Source organism: Panthera uncia, chromosome B1 (assembly GCF_023721935.1).
Source record: "Panthera uncia isolate 11264 chromosome B1, Puncia_PCG_1.0, whole genome shotgun sequence".
NCBI lineage: Eukaryota > Metazoa > Chordata > Mammalia > Carnivora > Felidae > Panthera > Panthera uncia.
In genome coordinates, this window is record NC_064811.1 from 128,295,075 (window position 1) to 128,315,930 (window position 20,856).

At 39.9% G+C, this 20,856-nt stretch overlaps 1 protein-coding gene and 1 pseudogene across 2 annotated transcripts; both read left to right on the forward strand.

The window, feature by feature from the left end:
- Positions 1-2,035: 2,035 nt before the first annotated feature.
- On the forward strand, positions 2,036-11,148 carry LOC125922446 (toll-like receptor 2; annotated as a pseudogene).
- Positions 5,780-20,567, forward strand: LOC125923764 (toll-like receptor 2). Of its 2 annotated transcripts, XM_049632314.1 has the most exons (3): positions 5,780-5,867; positions 11,257-11,886; positions 13,620-20,567. In XM_049632314.1, the coding sequence occupies exon 3, from the start codon at positions 13,641-13,643 to the stop codon at positions 15,993-15,995; it is 2,355 nt and encodes a 784-aa protein (XP_049488271.1). In that variant the 5' UTR covers positions 5,780-5,867; positions 11,257-11,886; positions 13,620-13,640; the 3' UTR covers positions 15,996-20,567. The 2 variants fall into 2 exon arrangements, with proteins under 2 accessions (XP_049488271.1, XP_049488270.1); XM_049632313.1 differs by lacking the exon at positions 11,257-11,886 and having other exon boundaries at positions 5,783-5,867.
- The last annotated feature ends 289 nt before the right edge of the window (positions 20,568-20,856 follow it).

The window sequence follows — 20,856 nt, forward strand, 5'->3', positions numbered from 1 at the left end:
TTCCTTCCTTCCTTCCTTCCTTCCTTCCTTCCTTCCTTCCTTCCTTCTAGAATTAACACTGAAGTCATTCTGCCAAGGATATCTTAAATTTTCTAATCATTACAGTATGATAAATTCAGTCCTCGAATGGACTTTGTGAAAGTTGGGTGATGAATTGCCCTGAGTAGGCATGGAGTGATATTAGGAAGATGGCAAGCTGAAAATGAGCATTCCAGAGGGGATAAAACCATTTGAATACAACATTAGAAGATATTATGATATTATGTTTCTAAGTCATTTGAAATTTCTGAGTTACTTAAGAATTTAGTTTTCTTTCCATCAATAAATACCTTAGAGTTAGTTTGGTTGTGAGAGAAATCAATGTCAACTTATTAAGGTAAATGGGAGATATTTTTGTTAGTGATTATATTTATTTTATGACTTGCTAGAGAAATAGGATGTTTTCTTCTTCCTTCTCTCAAAGGACTAGCAAAAGGCCAGTTCCTCCATTTTGGAGGCCTTTGCTCAAGGAGAAAAAAGGATTTTTAAAAGATAGTTATTGAGATAATTTATGTACATTAATCAGTCTAAAAATGCAAATTTATGAGCTTTGGCAAAGATATACAGTGTGTAACCACCACCGCAATCATGATACAGAATGTTACCACCACTCCCAAAATTCTTGTATGCCCCTTTTCAGCCCAGTCCTCTCCTACCACGCAGCTCCCTGGTATCTCCTGGTATGACCTTTTGTCATCGTTTTGCTTTGGGTAGAATTTCATATAAATGTGCTCTACAGTATCTATCTGTTTGTATCTGACTTCTTTCACTTTGCATAATGCTTTTGAGATCCATCCATGTTCTTGCGATGTATCATTTCTTTCTTTTAATTGCTGAGTAGTATTAGATTGTTTGCATATAGTATTCTAGTATAGATATACAACAACTTTTTAAATCTATTCACCAGGTGATAGATATTTGGGTTGTTTCTAGCTTTGAATAAAGTATGTGACTTTGTGTGGACTTACGTTTTCATTTCTTGAGGGTAAATACCTAAAGAGAAGGATTGCTGGGTCACAGATTAAATGCATGTTTAATTTTATAAAAAACTGTCAAACTTTCCCAAAGTGGGTATAGCATTTTGCATTCCCACCAGCAATGTATGAGAGTTTCAGTTGTTGTATATCCTTACCAACACTTGGTACTGTTAGTCTTTAATTTTAACCATTCTGGTGGACATGTAGGGATATCTCAGTGTGATTTTTTTTCCAGTTTTATTGAACTATAATTCACTTATAGCATTGTATTAAATGTGTACAACATAATGATTTGAGATATATATATATATATATATATATATATATATGATTACCCCCATAACTTTAGTTAACATCTATCACCTCACATAGTTGTAACTTTTTTTATTATGATGAGAACTTTCAAGATCTACTCTCTTGGCAACTTTCAAATATACAATGCAGTATTTGTTAACTATAGTCATCATGTTGTATATTACATCTCTAGAACTTATTTATCTTATAACTGGAAGTTTGTTCCTTTTGACCCATCTGAAGCAGGCAACTTTACTCTGAGAGATTTTGGTTGATCTTTCAAGGTTCCAAGATGTTTCGAAGAAAGAGACATTGCTTTTTTTTTTTTTTTTTAATTAAAAAAAAATTTTTTTTAACGTTTATTTATTTTTGAGACAGAGAGAGACAGAGCGTGAACGGGGGAGGGGCAGAGAGAGGAAGACAAAGAATCTGAAACAGGCTCCAGGCTCTGAGCTGTCAGCACAGAGCCCGACGCGGGGCTCATACTCACGGACCGCGAGATCATGACCTGAGCCAAAGTCGGCCGCTTAACCGACTGAGCCACCCAGGCGCCCCAAGACATTGCTTTTTGTATGAGAGTTAACAGAAGAGAACCCTACAGTCAAGCCCATACCGAAAAAATGAAAATCAGTTTTGGAGATAGAACTAGAAGACTGTATTAGTTCAGGAAAATTGTGAGAATTTTTTTGAGACAACAGAACTTTAAAGATATGCTTTTATATTAACTGAAGATATTCACAGTTGAAATTGCCAAAGTCTACTTAATACTGTATCTTCTTAACTTAAATCCCCAGGATACTTGGATCTCAGTGAAAATTTGATTGTTGAAGAATAATTGAAACATTCAACTTATATGGCACTCCCTGCGTACCTTGAATTTAAGACAAAATAATCTATAGACTCCAAAAAATATTATTTGCTCTAGGAAAACCTGACCTTAATCTTGGTGAGTGTATATACTTGGCTCTTTACCTAACACTTATCAGTGGCCAGAAAAGGTAGAAGACTCAAATTTTCCCAACACTAAATTATACAATTTAACCCACAATGCTTCTCAGACACTAAGCATAGTAGATGTTAGCAATAAAATCTTTTATTTTGCCACAACTTAAAGAACTTGACCTTTTCAGGTAGGTGTTGAAGACACTACCAGATACTTCCTTTTTCTTTGAAAGTAAGCAGGAAAATAACACTTTCTCTAAGGAGCAACTTGATTCTTTTCAAAGACTGACGACTTTGGAAGCTGGCGGCAACAATTTCATTTGCTCCTGTGAATTCCTGTCTTTCACGCGGGAGCAGCAAGCACTGGCCCAGACCCTGACCGACTGGCCACACAATTACCTGTGTGACTCTCCATTCTATGTGCGGGGCCAGCGGGTTCAGGACACCCATCTCCCAGCTTCTGAATGCCACAGGGCAGCTCTGGTGTCTGCCGTGTGCTGTGTCCTTTTCTTGTTGATCCTGCTCACGGGGGTTCTGTGCCACCGTTTCCACGGGCTGTGGTACCTGAAAATGATGTGGGCTTGGCTCCAGGCCAAAAGGAAGCCCAGGAAAGCTCCCCAGCGGGACCTCTGCTATGACGCCTTTGTGTCTTACAGCGAGCGGGATTCCCACTGGGTGGAGAACCTTATGGTCCAGGAGCTGGAGCACTTCGACCCTCCCTTCAAGTTGTGTCTTCACAAGCGGGACTTCATTCCCGGCAAATGGATTATCGACAACATCATCGACTCCATCGAGAAGAGCCACAAGACCATCTTTGTGCTTTCTGAAAACTTTGTCAAGAGTGAGTGGTGCAAGTACGAGCTGGACTTCTCCCATTTCCGTCTGTTTGATGAGAACAACGATGCTGTCGTTCTCATTCTTCTGGAGCCCATTGAGAAAAAGGCCATTTCCAGCAGGAAGCATTTGGGTTGAAGAATAATGGTAGTTTTTAAAATGGAAATATATACAGAATGAAATATTCTCAGTTTTCAAAACTTGGTTCTGTGTTGATTTAGAATTTTACTGTTGTTTTGCACAGGCAATATTAAACAGATTCTTCAAAAATTGCATATGTTAGTGAAATCTTTTCAGAAAATTTCAGAAAATTTCAGAAAATTTAGAAAATTCAGAAAATTTTTGAAAAATGGGTATTTGCATACAAAGGTCCACAAAATAGTGCAGGGATTATATTAGACTTTCATTAAGTGATTTTTGACAGATATATTTCTTATTGTTTTATTTACCTATTACAAATACTTTATGTGAAAAAGATACACTGTGAATTTTGATAACTTCAAATAACTTAGAATTTCAGTCAGGTACTCAGAAATATAACTATCTACATGAGATATCCTTTCCCAAATACTTTTTCATATTCTGTGTTCATTTTCAAATCTTAAAAAATAAGTTTTGTAGTGAGTTGTAGGAGGCCTTATGCCAAACTGAAAAGCAGACTGACTAAGGAGCTTTGGAGTCCAATCTGGGTTTGTCACCTAGCTGTGAACCATGTGAGTTGAGACAAGTTCTCCAATCACTTGAGCTGAAGGTGTAATAATATCAGAACTATTTATTTAATGTGTTCTTATGAAACTCAGATGAAAAGATATATTTGAAAGTGCTTTGGGGCACTTGGGTGGCTCAGTCAGTTGAGCGTCCGGCTTCGGTTCAGGTTATGATCTTGCGGTTTGTGAGTTCAAGTCCCGTGTCAGGCTCTGTGCTGACAGTTCAGAGCCTGGAGCCTGCTTTGGATTCTATGTCTTCCTCTCTCTCTGCCCCCCACCCTGCTCGTGTTCTGTCTCTCTCTCTCTCTCTAAAATAAATAAACATTAAAAAAAAAAGAAAGAGCTTTGAAAATGTTTATGACTGAGCAAGAATAAGGTCTGTGCCTAAGCAGAACGTGCTAACAGCTTTGCTAACTGTAAAATAATCTTTATTGTATATAGATGACACTGGTAATAACTTGTGGGGAAATAAATGATTTCTATCTGACTTTGCCGAACATTCTAAGAAGTTTTGGGATTACAAAGCAATAACAGTTAATCCAGGCAGTTCAATTAAAGACATACAGAGAAAGAACAGAGGTTTTTAGATTCAGGGGGAAAATATTGGGAATAAGTTTTCTTACCTATACACTTGAGAACTCCTGAGGAAGAGAGGTGGAGATTTTGAAGTGGTAAGAACAAAGTCTTTTCAGGCGGCTGCAGAGCCTGGATCATCAGGGAGAGAGAAATATCCACATAGTCCGTAACCTGAATGGAAAATCAGACTCCATCCTCTCAAGTTCACTCCTGCTTCCTGATTAAGTTTGCCTGATATTGGAACGCTTAATGAGGATTAGGGATGTGGAATGCAGCTGAGAAAGGTAAAATTCTCATTTCAAATCTCAGTTCTGCCACAATTTGCATGGCATTTCCTAGTGTGCGAAAGAGGAGCAAGAATGCTTCCTCTGCCTCGATTCGTGAAGATCAAACACAGTTATGAATATAAAATGTACTCTATGAATATTATTAAGGCAGCTTAATTTTTAAAAGGTAATTTGTTTCCCTTATGAACATTCTTCACTAGTTTCTGCGGCAAGGAAAAAAACCTTAGTCTTTGTTTTTCAATTACTTTGAGAGGTGGTGATGGAACTGAGCATGGTTAGAATTTGGATTCAAAATCCTTTGGAGCCCCACATCTTTCATGAGAAGAGTAGGGATGGGAAATAGGTGCTACAGTCAGTGCACCACCAGGGGCTGCCCCAGGATTTAAAACAAAAAATGTCCTTATCTGCTCCTCAGGCAAAATTTCCTATGTTGATCTAGATAGTGACTGGTGAGAGCTATTTTAATATAAGAGAGTATAGACTTGCTGGTGGAAGTGGACCCTGGAGATACAAATTGTTGAGGGGGGGGGATAGGCACGAATAGGGGCTCCCAAGGATGGACAAGAACGGGGAAGTGGAATTTAAAGACGGTGTGCTTCTGGGTAACGTGAGGCTCTGAAAGCCAAAGCTTCTGGATGATACTAGTTGGGTAACTGGCTACTGGGATTGCGAAATCTTCCTCTGTGCTTCGGAAATTCCCACGCAGGGGCCGCTACCAATCTCGGTTCTGTTTTCCCTCCCAGCGCCCTCCTCGGACTCGGGCCGCCTCGGGTGGGCCGCAACCTCAGTCGAGGTCACCTGAAGCAGCCCGGGGACAAAGGCGGCCGCGAAGGCGCGCGGCCACACGGCCTCTCCTCCGCTGCGCGGCGGTGTGCTCAGCGACAGAAGGTTGCCGCACCCGGCGAGGACGCGCGCCCGCCGCGCGCACGTTTCCTTTCGCTCCCAGCCTCGGCCCAGGCGCGTCGCGTCCGTCCGGAGGCCGCCAGGAGACGCGGCCCGGGGCGGCTCCGCCATCTCCCGGGTACGTCGGGCCTTTCTTGCCGCGCCCGAGAGCGCGCTCTGCTGGCGTCCTTGCTCCGTAGCCCTCCGCCGGGGTGCGCCGGGATTCCCTGCTTCCCTCTCGGTTGCACACGGGGCGCTAGGTCGCCGAAGCTCCCGCAGCCCCAGCCTGCGCGCCACCCTCCACTCCGAGCCCTGACGACGAGGGTCAGGTAAGGGCTTTCAGACGGCACGCGTGCTTCCCGCTGGTGGTTTGTCTGCGCTCCTGAGTTACTGCAGGGACCTAACTTTCAAAGTTGGATTTCCATCACTGTGGCTGAGAAGTGGGAAAAGTTCAGGACTCAGGATTTGCCTGGGACTCTCGCTCACTAACCCCGAGCCCGGCTTCATGCGCCATCTGAGTTATGTCTCTGATGAGAAAATAATTTAGAGCATTTAAGCTTAGGCGAGTTCTTTAAAGAATGCCCTGAAGTTCTCCTTCTAAGCTCTCCAAATTCTGGAAATGAGAACTTGTGTTTAGAACTTAGCCACAAGACAGGATAGTGTTTTTACTGTTTTTGTTTGTTTTTTAGGGAGGGAGGGAGGGGGAGAGAGAGAGAGAGAGAGAGAGAGGGAGGGAGAGAAATTGATTGATTGTTCAAGTATAAACAAACAGCTCAGCTGGCTGAGATGATACTAATCTTGCAGAAGAAGGTCCTGTTTGCAGTGTTACTAAGAACTTTACCAGAAAGCAAGTGATAGATAGGATGGCCTGACTTGAAAGTAGAGGGGAAAAAAAAAAAAAAAAAAAGGAAATGGCAATCATCCTATTTTGACTTGTTCACCAGTATTTTAAGTTTCTTCCTCTTCTAAGCGGAGAACATTTGCATCTTTAAACTTTTTATGATGCTCTTATTTTACGAACATTGTCACAAGTTTGCAGCATGTTTTATAAGTTTCTAAGCTATCAGTTAATTTTTTGTATTGTTTCCCTTAAGAATTTGGCTTGGTTGGTTAAATAGTAAATGAACATGATTTTATGGTATAGGGCATTGTGGGTGTGACCTCCTTACAAAGATCTAGTAATAAATGTAAGTTGTATTTACTTCTTACAAATAAGAGGCTTGCTTGTTAAAATTGTTTTCCTCCACAATAGCATTTAAAATTTACATTCCTTTTTCCTCATACCAAAAGCCATGCTTGAGTTTTTGAATGGTATCTTCTTTCTTATCAATTATTAAATTTAAAAAAATGCAACCATAGTTTCTTGCTGCCTACTCTTACCGGGTTTATTTTCCATATTGCTGAAGAACATGTTTTTGGGTCCTTCTTTCAATGATGGAGTATAGATAAAGATTCTTTTTTGGTTTTTAGGTTTTGAATGTCTGAAAATGTGTATCTCACCTTTACTCTTAAATGATAATTTAAATGGGTACCGACAGGTAGATTGGCAGGTATGTCTTCTCTGCTCTTTGAGGATATTATTCCATTGTTTTCAGGCTGGGTGAGGAATTTATACTCTTTAAGAAAATGTTTAGGCTTTATTATTACTTAATATCATTATTTATTAATTCAATACACAACTTACTGATTTATTATTTTATTGTTATTTATTATTTTTAATTATTCTTTATTATTTTAAATTTTTATTCTTTTTTTATTCTTTATTTTTTTTATTGGGGAATCGATATGCATTTATAATTTGGGAACTCATTTTTTTTATTCAATTCCCCCAAATTTTTATTCTGTCTTTTAATATTTTGATCCACACCAGTGTATGTGGCAGGCCTGGAGTTCTGATTTTTTAGAGGAGGTTTCTAGAAGGCTGGCTTCATCCAGGGCCAGAGGGCAGAGATTTCTGAGATCCTTATTCACATAAGGTATAGCCTTTTCCCTGCCCGTGGCTTCATGGAGAGTGTGCTTTCAATTCTCAACTGTGCCTGGGGCCCTGGGGCCCTTCTCCACTCCTGCTTTACTCAGCCATTATAGCCCTCACCCTGAAGTGGGTCTCTGGTTGGGTTTCTCTGGGGACAACAGGGCTTCAACTTCCTCTCAATTCTGCTTCTGCAGATGTGCACAGCAGAAGTTGCCTGTAATGCCAGGCTTACTTGTCAGACTGCCATCTTTTCCTGAGTCTTGGACCAGTGATTCCTCACCACTCTGTCAATTTTCTGAATTCTTTGTTTTTTTTAAAGTTTATTTATTTATTTACTTAATTATTTAGAGAGTGGGGGAGAGGCAGAAAGAGAGAGGGAGAAGAATCCCAAGCAGGGATTCGCACTGCCAGCACAGAACCTGATATGGGGCTTGAACTCACGAACCCTGAGATTGTGACCTGAGCTGAAACTAAGAGACAGATGCTTGACCGACTGAGCCACCCAAGTGCCCCAGTTTTCTGAATTCTGTAAGCAGATGATTTTATGCTTTATGCAGACCCACAACTCTCATTAGATATGACTCTACTTGGTCTAACTTTAGCCATTGCTTTTCCCTTTCTCCATGTCTTACTCTGAGGAGCTCTCTGCCCCATGCTGTAATGTATAGAGGAAATGAGAGGAATAGAAGTGACTGTGATCTTCAGTGTCAAGTTGTTAATGGCAGTTTTAGCATCATCAGTAATTATTATTTGTTGAGAACCCACCATGTAATAGGTACCATATAATACTTGTATGAAATAGCCCAAGACCTCGGCTCGTATGAATTTTACATTTTAGAGACAAAAGGCTAGGACAAATTTAGAATAGATGTATTTGACCTTTAAATCTTAGCCGAAAACTAGTATAGATTTCTTAAGATTTGTGCTATTTATTACAAAATGGAAAAAAATCAAGTAAATTTTCGTTGCCCAGTACAGTTATACTAAGATGATTTTTTTCAATAACTAATTAAGCAGAAAGACAATGGAATAAATACAGTACCAAACAGTAATCTCATCTCATCTTAACCACCATCAGTTTTAGAGGTGGGTACGATACTAGATCTTTATAGTTTAGTCTTTATAGGCTAGCTTCCATTGCCGCTGTTTCTGCTCCTCTCATACTCATTATCTTGCTTCCTTTAGTACCTGCTTGTTTTTTATTGTTTACTGGACATTCAACTTGAAACACTGTTTGTAGAAAGAAACTTGAGGCCTAGGATAACATTACTGTCTTCTGGAGAAAATTCTCCTTTGCGTGCAGGTACCTGTGAGCACTAGCTATTCCAGAAATCATCTTAATCCATTTTCAGAGACTAAGAATGTCTGAGCCATCCAGATAAATCAGAGCTGTGCTACAATCTACGTGAGGACTTGGTTTCCTCTAGTTCAGCCTTACCTTTCCATCTATGATTGGCCTAGACCTCCACCTTTAACTCCCTGCCCTTCAAGCCTGTTAGAAGTGCTATGCAGCCTATCACATGCTTACTGTGTTCAAGGTGATGAAAGACAAGATTCAAAATTTTGGCAGAGAGCTGGAAACTACAAAAAAATGACATAGCAGATGGGGAAAAGAATCTAGCAGAAATTAAATAAATGAAAATAGCAATAACCAAACATTTAAAAGCAGTGGATGGATTTAACGATAGATTAAACACAGCTGAAGAAAGAAGAATAAGCTAGAAAATAGATTAGAAGAAAATTTCGAGACTGAAACTTGAAGAGGCAAAATATGGAAAGAACAGCAGAGGAAAAGCCATGGAAAATATAGCTAACGTAGTGCTTAGATGAAAATTTATGGTCTTAAATGAATATATTAGAATGAAGAATGACTGAAAATTAATGAGCAAGCATCTACCTTAAGAAATTAGAGGGGCGCTGGTCCAACTTAGGCTCAGGTCATGAACTCACAGTTCGTGGGTTCCAGCCCTGCGTCAGGCTCTGTGCTGACAGCTCAGAGCTTGGAGCCTGCTTCGGATTCTGGTGTCTCCCTCTCTCTCTCTGCCCCTCCCTGGCTCGCACTCTGTCTCTCTCTGTCTCTCAAAAATGAATAAACATTTAAAAAAAATAAAAAAAAAAAGAAATTAGAATAAGAAGAATAAAATAAAATCTAGAGAAAGCAGAAGGAAGGAAATAGTATTAGAAGAATAGAAATTAGTGAAAGAGAAAAGAAATAGAGGATCTATAAACTGAGAATCTGGTTTTTGAAAACGTTTGTAAAGAATGATAAACCACAGACAGGACAATAAAAAAAGCTGGCACCAATTACTCATCTAAGGAATGAAATAGGGAACCTCACTATAGGTCTTACAAACATTAAAATAGTAAGAGGATGATATAACTGGCTGTGTCAATATATTTGCATAATTAAACGAAAACAATAAATTCCTTGAAAAACACAACTTATCAAAGCTGAAAGATGAATAAAAAGAAAATCTGGATAGCTCTGTAGCTGTTAAGCATATTTAATATATTTCACAAAAACAAGAAAAATGTACAAATAATAACAAAAACTGCAGTCTTAGAAGGTGGCATTGGTGAAAGGAGAGGAAAGGAAATGTGTAGGGTGATTTTACTTCTGAATATAGTTGCAAAAATTCTAAGGAAATATTAGTAAATAAATATATCCAGTAAAATATAAAAAGGGTAATATATCCAGACTAACTTGGATTTCTTCTAAAACTGCAACATTGTCTTAACACTAAATCAATTAATGTAATCACCAGTATTAACATAGTAAAGGAGGTAGTTCATGTTATTATCTCAGTAGATACAGGAAGAGAAAAAAGAATTTGATAAGATTCAACATTCAGTAATCAAGAAAACAAGGTAAAGGTATAATGATTGGAAAAAAGAAAAAACATTATTATATCTGAGTGATGTGATTGTGTACATAGAAGATAAAAATCTACAAACTGGAATTACTAAATCAATTTAGCAGGGTTGATTAGTGCATGGTAAATACATAAAATTTAACTGAAATAAATATATACCACACATAAGTATGTATTATTGTTTTTAAAGCTTAGAAGATCTCAAATGCCTGGGAATAAATATCACAAAATATGCTCAAGACCTCTGTGCAGAAAACTGTAAGATATTATGATAAATTAAAGAAAAACCTAAGTAAATGGAAAGATGTATCCTGCTCATGGATTGAAAGATTCATTATTGTAACAATGTCAGTAATTCCCAAATTGACCTACAGATTCATAGTATTGCCATTTAAAATAAACAAGTTTTGTTTTTGAAACGGATAAGATGATTCTGTAATTTATAAGAATATGCAAATGCCAAGATTAACCAAGCCTCATTTGAAGAAAAACAATAAGCAGGAAGGGCTTGCGCCCCACCCCACCTCCCTCCAATAACATATTAAGTTATGTTATACACTTAATGTAGTGGTACCAGTACAAGGATAAGACAGACATTGGATCAGAATAGAGAACACTGAAACACACTCACCCCTATGAGGACATGCGATTGTTGACAAAAGTAATATTGTTGAGTGTCTCCCCAAAGTGATCTTTTTAAAAATGGTGCTGGGTCAATTGAATATCCATTTTGGAAATGAAATGGATCCTGTCTGCTACCTCAAATATTAATCCCATGTGGTTTATAGGCCTATGAAAGGCAAAGCAATAAAGATTTAGAAAATAATAAAGAGAATATCTTCATGATAATGTAAAAAAATATTTTTTAAACAGGACACAAAAATTACTACAAAGAAACAGAACAGAAAATTTAAGAACATCTGTTTATCAGAAGATTCCACCAAGCAAGAAGGAAAGCGGCAGAGTGGAAGAAGATACAGGCATACTTTGTTTTATTGCACTTGGCTTTGTTGCACTTTGCAGATACTGTGTTTTTTACAAGTGTGTGTTGCAACCCTGCATTGAGCAAGTCTGTCGCTGCCATTTTTCCAACAGCATTTGCTCACTTTGTGTCTCTGTGGCACATTTTGGTAATTCCGGCAATATTATATTCAATATTGTTGTTATATTCATTATGTTGATCTATGTTCAGTGATTATGACTCACTGAAATCTCAGATGATGGTTAGCATTCTTCAGCAATGAGCATTTAAAAATTTGTTACTATTTTTTTATGTTTATTTATTTTTGAGAGAGAAACACAAACACAGTGCAAGTGGGGGAGGGCAGAGAGAGAGAGAGGGAGACACAGAATCCGAAGCAGGCTCCAGGCTCTGAACTGTCAGCATAGAGCCCGACGCGGGGCCCAAACCCATGAACTGTGAGATCATGACCTGAGCCAAAGTCGGACACTTAATTGACTGAGCCACCCTGGTGCCCCTAGCAAGAAGCATTTTTAAATGAGGTATGTACTTTTTTTTTTTTTTTTAGACCTTGAATACTTAACAGAGTACTGTGTAGTGTGAACATAGCTTTTATATGCACTGGGAAACTAGAGAATTCACTTCAATGGCTGCATTGTGATAGTCACTTTATTATGGCAGAACTTCACCTGCAGTATCTCTGAGGAATGCTTGTATTTGTAACATATGTATCTTCCTTCCATTTCCAGAGTATATATCTTTATTTATATATAATTTAATATTTATAATAAGTATTATAATAGTGACAACCCAATAGAAAACAGTAGGCCAAAAACTGAAACAGGCACATTACAAATGAGGATTCCAAATGATCATATGCAAAGGTGTTCAGGTTCATTATTAGTCCAGGAAATGAAATTTAGACTCGGATGAGATTACACCGCTTACCAGAATAGCTGAAATTAAAAAGAGTGGCAGTGCAAAGTGATGGCAAGAGAGGGCAGTTGGAACTGTCATACGGTGCTGATGGGAATGCAAATTATGGGTTATCCATATTATGAAATGCTGTGATCCATTGGGAAAAAATCAGAAACGTCTGTATATATGGATGGAAAAAGGTGTTAAGCCATATTGTAAGGTGAGAAGTGAAAATCCAGAATAAGTATGCATGGTATGGCCCCATTTATCTAAAAGAGACAGGAGGGGATGCCGAGCAGTTGCACTGGTGTGGCCGTAAAAAATCTGGCAGCAACAGCCATTAAATTTCCCAGCCAAGTGTGTATTAACGTTATTTATATTTTAATTCTCTGTACCTATAAATTATATAGGCCTAGGGCCTTCGTAATCTCTCAGATTCTGTGCATGTGGGAAATTAGTTTTACCCACAAAAATTTTCTTCTTGGGGTTAAATTTTTAAAATTGTTTTGTAGAGCTAATGTAGTGAGCAAAGGAGTACAGACAGCAGGAACGAGAGAGCCGAATAGAGCCAAAGAGGGATATACGACCCAGGAGGTGGGCAGAAAGAGAGTGCTGGATTCACGGTTGTAAACTAGCAGTGGGAGAGAGTGTGCAGACAGCTTTACTCCCCCCACATCCAGACTGGAGCACTACTTTCTGCACTTACTTTTCTGCAAGGAAGAGAAGGTTCCGATGGTCTGATTGTCCCTCAGCCCAGCAAACCGCCTCGCTCTGCCTGGGGTCCCCAGCATCCCTCCTGTCTGCTAGGAGTAGGTGAAGCATGGGAGCACAGGACCTTTTTTTTTTTTTGGTGAAAGACCATGCTACCGCTGGAGCTGCAGTCAGTGAACGCTGTTCCAGTGAGAGCTGCAGGCGGGCTCTGTGAGATCTCTAACTCCCAGCGGGCATTGAGGCAGGGAAGAGGCATGCTTAAATACAAGAAGGCTTGAAGTGCGTGAGTAGGTGATTGTAAATCCATAGGGTTAATTAAGCCTCGCTCGTGTTAAACCTGCTTGCTTGTTCATTCCTCCATTCATTCATTGACTCATTCTTTCAGCTCATGCATAGTGAGTCTTGCTCTGTACTCCCAGATGGCATTGGATCTTGAGGTCATGGCACAGTGGCCGAATGTCCGTGTTGGTGTTGCTGGGTGTGGCAGCAACATATCCCCATTCATACTTTCCACTTGCCGCTCTGTTATTTCCAGGTAGCTCTGTGTGTGTGTGCGCACGTTATACCTTACAAAACATTTCTCAAGAACTGGAATCGTGATATACTGTCAAACACAGTCACTCATTTGAACCTCTTTTATTTGTAGGTTGAATTACTGGACTGGACAATGTCACGTGTTTTGTGGACAGTATGGGTCTTGGGGGCTGTAACCAGCCTCTCCAAGGAAGTGGCCCCTCATCAGACTTCTCTGTCCTGTGACTCCATGGGCGTCTGCGAGGGCCACTCCAGATCTTTAAACTCCATCCCCTCAGGACTCACGGCAACTGTTAGAAGCCTTGACCTCTCCAACAACGAGATCACCTACATTGGCAACAGTGACCTGCAGGGCTGTGTGAACCTCAGGGCTCTGAGGCTGGAGTCTAATGAAATTAACACGATAGAGGAAGATTCTTTTTTTTCCCTGAGGAGTCTCGAACATTTGGACTTATCCTATAATCACATATCTAATTTATCATCCTCGTGGTTCAGGCCCCTTTCTTCCTTGAAGTTCTTAAACTTGCTGGGAAATCCTTACAAATCACTTGGGCAAACACCTCTTTTTTCTCAGCTCACAACTTTGCGAATTCTGAAAGTAGGAAATACTTACAGTTTCACTGCGATTCAGGAAAAGGATTTTGCTGGGCTGACTTTTCTTGAGGAACTTGAGATTGATGCTTCAAATCTCCAGACGTATGAGCCAGAGAGTTTGAAGTCCATTCAGAACATCAGCCATCTGGCCCTTCGTATGAAACAGCCTGATTTGCTGCTGGAGATTTTTGTAGATCTTTTAAGTTCTGTGGAACATTTGGAACTGAGAGATACTCATTTGAACACTTTACATTTTTCAAAAGCATCCATCAATGAAACAAATACGTCGATTAAAAAGTGGACGTTTAGAAACGTGAAAATCACTGATGGAAGTTTTAGCGAACTTGTAAAACTGTTGAATTATGTTTCTGGAGTGTTAGAAGTAGAGTTTGAGGACTGTACTCTCCATGGGCTTGGCGACTTTGACGTATCTGACATGGGCAAAATTGGAAGTGTAGGTGGGATAGAGACATTAACAGTACGGAGGTTGGTCATTCCATACTTCTACTCGTTTTATGATCTGAGTAGTGTGTATTCACTTACAGAAAGAGTTAAAAGAATCACAGTAGAAAGCAGTAAGGTGTTTCTGGTTCCTTGTTTACTTTCACAACATTTAAAATCATTAGAATATTTGGATCTCAGTGACAATTTAATGGTTGAAGAATACTTGAGAAATGCAGCCTGTGAGCATGCCTGGCCCCTCCTACAAACCTTAATTTTAAGGCAAAATCGTTTGAAATCATTAGAAAAAACCGGAGAAACTTTGCTTACTCTGAAAAACTTGATTAACCTGGATATTAGTAAGAACAGTTATCTTTCTATGCCTGAAACTTGTCAGTGGCCAGAAAAGTTGAAATATTTGAACTTATCCAACACCAGAATATACAGCTTAACCCGATGCATCCCCTGGACACTGGAAATTTTAGATATTAGCAATAACAATCTCGATTCATTTTCTCTGACTTTGCCACAACTCAAAGAACTTTATATTTCCAGAAATAAGTTGAAGACTCTACCAGATGCCTCCTTCTTACCCATGTTACAGGTCATGAGAATCAGCAGAAATGCAATAAACACTTTCTCTAAGGAGCAACTTGATTCTTTTCAAAGACTGACGACTTTGGAAGCTGGCGGCAACAATTTCATTTGCTCCTGTGAATTCCTGTCTTTCACGCGGGAGCAGCAAGCACTGGCCCAGACCCTGACCGACTGGCCACACAATTACCTGTGTGACTCTCCATTCTATGTGCGGGGCCAGCGGGTTCAGGACACCCATCTCCCAGCTTCTGAATGCCACAGGGCAGCTCTGGTGTCTGCCGTGTGCTGTGTCCTTTTCTTGTTGATCCTGCTCACGGGGGTTCTGTGCCACCGTTTCCACGGGCTGTGGTACCTGAAAATGATGTGGGCTTGGCTCCAGGCCAAAAGGAAGCCCAGGAAAGCTCCCCAGCGGGACCTCTGCTATGACGCCTTTGTGTCTTACAGCGAGCGGGATTCCCACTGGGTGGAGAACCTTATGGTCCAGGAGCTGGAGCACTTCGACCCTCCCTTCAAGTTGTGTCTTCACAAGCGGGACTTCATTCCCGGCAAATGGATTATCGACAACATCATCGACTCCATCGAGAAGAGCCACAAGACCATCTTTGTGCTTTCTGAAAACTTTGTCAAGAGTGAGTGGTGCAAGTACGAGCTGGACTTCTCCCACTTCCGTCTGTTTGATGAGAACAACGATGCTGTCATTCTCATTCTTCTGGAGCCCATTGAGAAAAAGGCCATCCCCCAGCGTTTCTGTAAGCTGCGGAAGATAATGAACACCAAGACCTACCTGGAGTGGCCCACAGACGAAGCTCAGCAGGAAGGGTTTTGGTTAAACTTGAGAACTGCAATAAAGTCCTAGGTTCTTTCATTAAAGGCCAGTCTTGGTTTGGTGGTGGTCTTTATATCACTAGTTGTAGCTGAGTCCATTCTGACAGTTATAGGTGGACCACATAAATGCACTGTCATTTGAAGGCTTGCTTACTAAAACCACTAAAACTGTTCATATTTTGTCTAGAGTGCTGGTTTTTTTAAAATGTTTTATTATTGTTTTGGGGGGAGTGGGGAGGGCTGGGAGAGAGGGAGAGAGGATCCCAAGCAGGCTCTGTGCTGTCAGCACAGAGCCCAATGTGGGGCTCAAACACACGAACTGTGAAGATCATGACCTGAGCTGAAATCAAGACTCGGACGCTTAACTGACTGAGCTGCCCAGGTGCCTCTAGAGTGCTGTTTTATAAAAACTACCAGATTAAAAATTAAATGTTCTTGGCTTTTTATTAATCCTATGAGATGATCATGATCTGAGTCGATTATTGACATCTGAATTATCTGTGGCAATTGGTTTAGTTCATTAGGAAATAGCACGAAGGAACAGATTTCCCATGAATGTGTTGGTCAGTTTTCTGCAAGGATACTCATCCATGTCTGCAGATGGCATTCTCTACCCCACTTAGCTGTTTCCTCACTGTGTGACTGCTCTCAAGAACAAGAAGGCAAAAGGTTGGTGCACTCAGCCAAACTTGTTGCTGTTCCTAGAAAGAAGTGCCTTGAGTCTGCATTAAACTTTACAGTATGCAAAGTACCTAGATGGTGTATTTTCACATGAACTGGGTCTGTCTTTCTGGGTGTTTGATAGGTTTCTCCAGTCATAGTTACTTGAGAAAGGATATATAACACAATATACAGTAAATTGTGGCTTCCCATGAAAATGAAACTAATGAAGTACAGTTGACGTAGAACAAGGCAGGGCTTAGGGGCAGTGATGTACCCCCTCCCTCTGCACACTCAAACATCTGTGTGTGTAACTTTTGACTTCCCAAACCTTAACTACTAGTTGTTTACTGTTGATTGGAAGCCTTACTGATAACATAAGCAGCCAATTAACACACATATTGTATGTTATATATATTATTGTATGTGGTATTCTTACACTAAAGTCAGCCAGAGAAAAGAACATGTTACTAAGAAAACCATACATCTGAGCATAAGTAGACCCATGCAGTTTTAACCTGTGTTGTTCAAGGGTCAAGTGTGAATGAAATACTTAGTTTAGAAGACCACGAAAGAAGCCTCCCACATCCCTGACTCTAATCTTCCTTCAGCCTTTACCTCTGGGTGAAGTTCTGATTAGTGTCTAGTTACTCTGGCTCTTGGTCCCTGTCTTCTCATCCATTTCTCCTGCAGCATCTTGCTTTTTTCTCCTGAAAAAGTCTTGTTTCTGATTCTAAAAAAGGCTCTCTTTTCCTCTGAACATTTACAAAAGCACATGTGAAGTAAGTAGATCTTTAAACAAGTATATACCGGGCGCCTGGGTGGCTCGGTCGGTTAAGCGTTCGACTTCAGCTCAGGTCACGATCTCACAGACCGTGAGTTCGAGCCCCGCGTCGGGCTCTGGGATGATGGCTCAGAGTCTGGAGCCTGCTTCCACTTCTGTGTCTCCCTCTCTGTCTGCCCCTCCCCTGTTCATGCTCTGTCTCTCTCTGTCTCAAAAATAAACGTAAAAAAAAAATAAAAATAAAAAAAAAATAAACAAGTATATACCTAGCAATTCCTCAACGTGACTCAAAAAATATTTGATACATAATAATTTAAAAGATAGATACTACTTCCATATGTTAATTTTTATAAGCTAGAGTTAATACTACATTGCATTTAATGCAATGAAATAAGCTAAGAACTATTCGCTGATTAGACACAAATTTCTTAAGTTGGGAACCACATGTGAAAGGAAGCTAACCTCCTCTGACCTGCTCAGTTCTTTTTTTTTTTTTTTTTTTTATGTTTATTTATTTTGAGAGAAGGTGAGCACGGGAGGGGCAGAGAGAGAGGGCGAGAAAGAGAATCCCCAAGCAGACTCTGCACTGTCCACACAGAGCCCCATGTGGGGCTCTGGCTCACAAACTGTGAGATCATGACCCGAATAGAAATGACCGAGTAGAAATGACCTGACCTGCTTAGTTCTCAGCCAGAACTGGGTTCGTGTGCTTCATTGAGCTCTGGAGTCAGAAAAACCTGGGTCAGTAGATGCGTATCTTTGGGCAAGTCACTTAACCTGTCCCCAAATATTCTCCTGCCCTTAGAATAGGAACAGTAATATCTACATCAAAGGGTATGATGTAGGTCTGAATGTACAGCAGGGTAAGTAAACCAATGAGTGCATGCCCCTTGGTTCCCACTCCCTCTGGAGGGGTGAGGGGGGCAAGAGGACCAAACCTCTGAGAACGGGAACCATGGATGTTTGCGTGGGGTAATAGGGATGCCGGTAGTGGATGTTAGCTATTATTTTTTTCCCCAAGAAGTGATTCATCTTACAGATTATAGTTTATAAATGTATATTTTTCTCTTATGGGTACTAGCAGTGATACAAGGGACCCTGTTTGTTTTTTGTTTTTTGTGTTTTTTTTTTTTTTTGTAGAAAAAAATCCCAGAGAAATAAATTCATTAAGTGCATAGCAGATTTTAGGCCTGGGGAAACTCACAGTGTTTCTTCTCTCTCATAACAACTCCTGGGAAGTATAAAGGAGGAAACAGTAGCTAGTCTAAGAAAAAAATGGACAAGTTCAGGAGAAGGAAACTTGAGATGCTACAGAAACCAAAGGCAATTATGGACTATTTGCTTTACTTCTCTATGTCCTCCATTAAGTACAATGTTAATTATCATGAGAACCAGATAAATTTAACATGGACTTGGTCTGTAGATTTAATTTCAGTAATTTAAACAGCAATCGAAATAGCTCCATGGTTAATTGATAGATCTGAAGTAATATAAAAATCTTTATTTTTCTCATCGCAAATGTTAAACATGTTCACTGTAGAAATTTTGGACGCGAGGTAAGAGCATAGAAAGAACGAATCCACTCTTCCCCCTTCACCTTGGGATGACCACTGGTAACTGTGTAGTGTATAGCCCTCCATAATTTTTTCAACGTATATATACATATTCAAAAAATTGGGATGAGGTGTTCAATGCCTAAACTATGAAGGGAATGGCATCTTTATTGTTTTGTGTGAGATTGTTTAGTGATTATCCAACATTTCTGAACTCTGAGGGTCATTTAGAATTCTATGCAGACACATACGGTTTACTCTCCCTGAGTTGCAAAGGGTTCTAAAGGCTATCCTCCTGCAGCTGTTCATAAAAGATAAATGGGAAATGCATCAGAGGTCAATTTAAGGGCTCCTTTTATAGAAGAAAACACTTTAAGGTAGTGCTTTATCCAACAGTGACATGTTTTTATTTGTCAATAGACTATAAGCTCAGGAATCTTATTTTCTCTCGTTAATCCTTGCCCATGCCTGGTATGGAATAAGTATTGAATTAATGAAATATTTGCTGAATAGGGAAATAAATCAGAGTTCAATCTAATAATCTGGATGGTGAGTCAATCATAATACTGAAGGATTGGGAAGTTTCAAGAAGGAAAATTACCAACAGGTAGAAAAAATCTGAGTGTGAGTTTTTTCATTATGACTGTGATAGAACTTTGAATAGCATTAAGTTAAGAACATGGCCTATGTTTTTGACAGTAGGTGTGTTTCCTTTCTACTTCATACAAGTGTAATGTCTTCAAGTGTGCAGAGTAGATGTCTGATATTATGTGTGTGGTGGTCGCTGTCCAACAACTCACCAGCAATTTAAAGCAAATTAATTTGGGGAGTCTAGTGTATCGTTCTTGAGTTAATTCTTTTGGACAGTTCTTTCCTATCCCATTAATTTTACCCCCTCCTGCTGGATTAATTCATTCTTTCAGCAAATAATTACTGAGTGCCTATTATATCCAGCTAGTGCTCCAAGTGCTGGAGATACAATAGGGAACTAAATAGATAAAATTCTCTGCCTTCCTGGAAGGGGAGACAAACAATAACAAACAAATGTATGGTATGATTTCAGGTGTTGATAAGTGCTATGAGGAAAATGAAAGCAGAGTACAGCAACAGTGATGGTGTGTGTGTGTGTGTGTGTGTGCATGCGTGCATGTGAACAGAGTGGCACAAAAGAAGAGAGTGGTTTTCCTCCACTTTAATGCAACCCTTGGATGGGTCAAGTGCACTTGGCAGGCCCGGGAAATGCAGTGCAGCTGTGGCCCTTTGAATGGGCTGGGCTGTGGCACCTAGCGCTAGACATTTTGGGAATAATGCCCTCTACGCAGAGGCCTTTATGGTGCCAAAGCTGCAGTAATCTCCTTGAACTGTAGATTACTTAACAACTCTGCCTACGTCTTTGAAGATGTTGAACCGGTTGTAACTAAATGTTGTAGGTAAGAAGTACATTATCAGCCAAATTAGAGGTAGGATGTCCATGGCGGGTGCTAACAAATGGGCTGCATGCATCAATTAGAAAATGATCACAAGGGGAAAGATGCAAAGTGTGCTCTATTTGTTTATTCTGTTGTTCATGTTAAAACCAAACACAAACAGAGGCCAGACTTGAAAACTCCTTCAGTGGACAAAACCAGGTTAGTCATACAAGCAAAGCTTAATTTAGCTTACTTTGCAGGACAAGCAAAGCTAACTTGACCGAGATCACTTCTTGCTTACACCCCTGAAAATCATAAGCAAAACTTAAATTGTTCTCCCCAAATTGAGATGAGGTGATCACTAACCAATTCCCTTTCATTTAAGAAAATTCCCGTATTGTAACCAATCACCATGAAGAATAAACAGTCACTGCCTCCACACTATATAAGCTGCTTTATAATATATAGCTCTGAGCCTCATTCTGT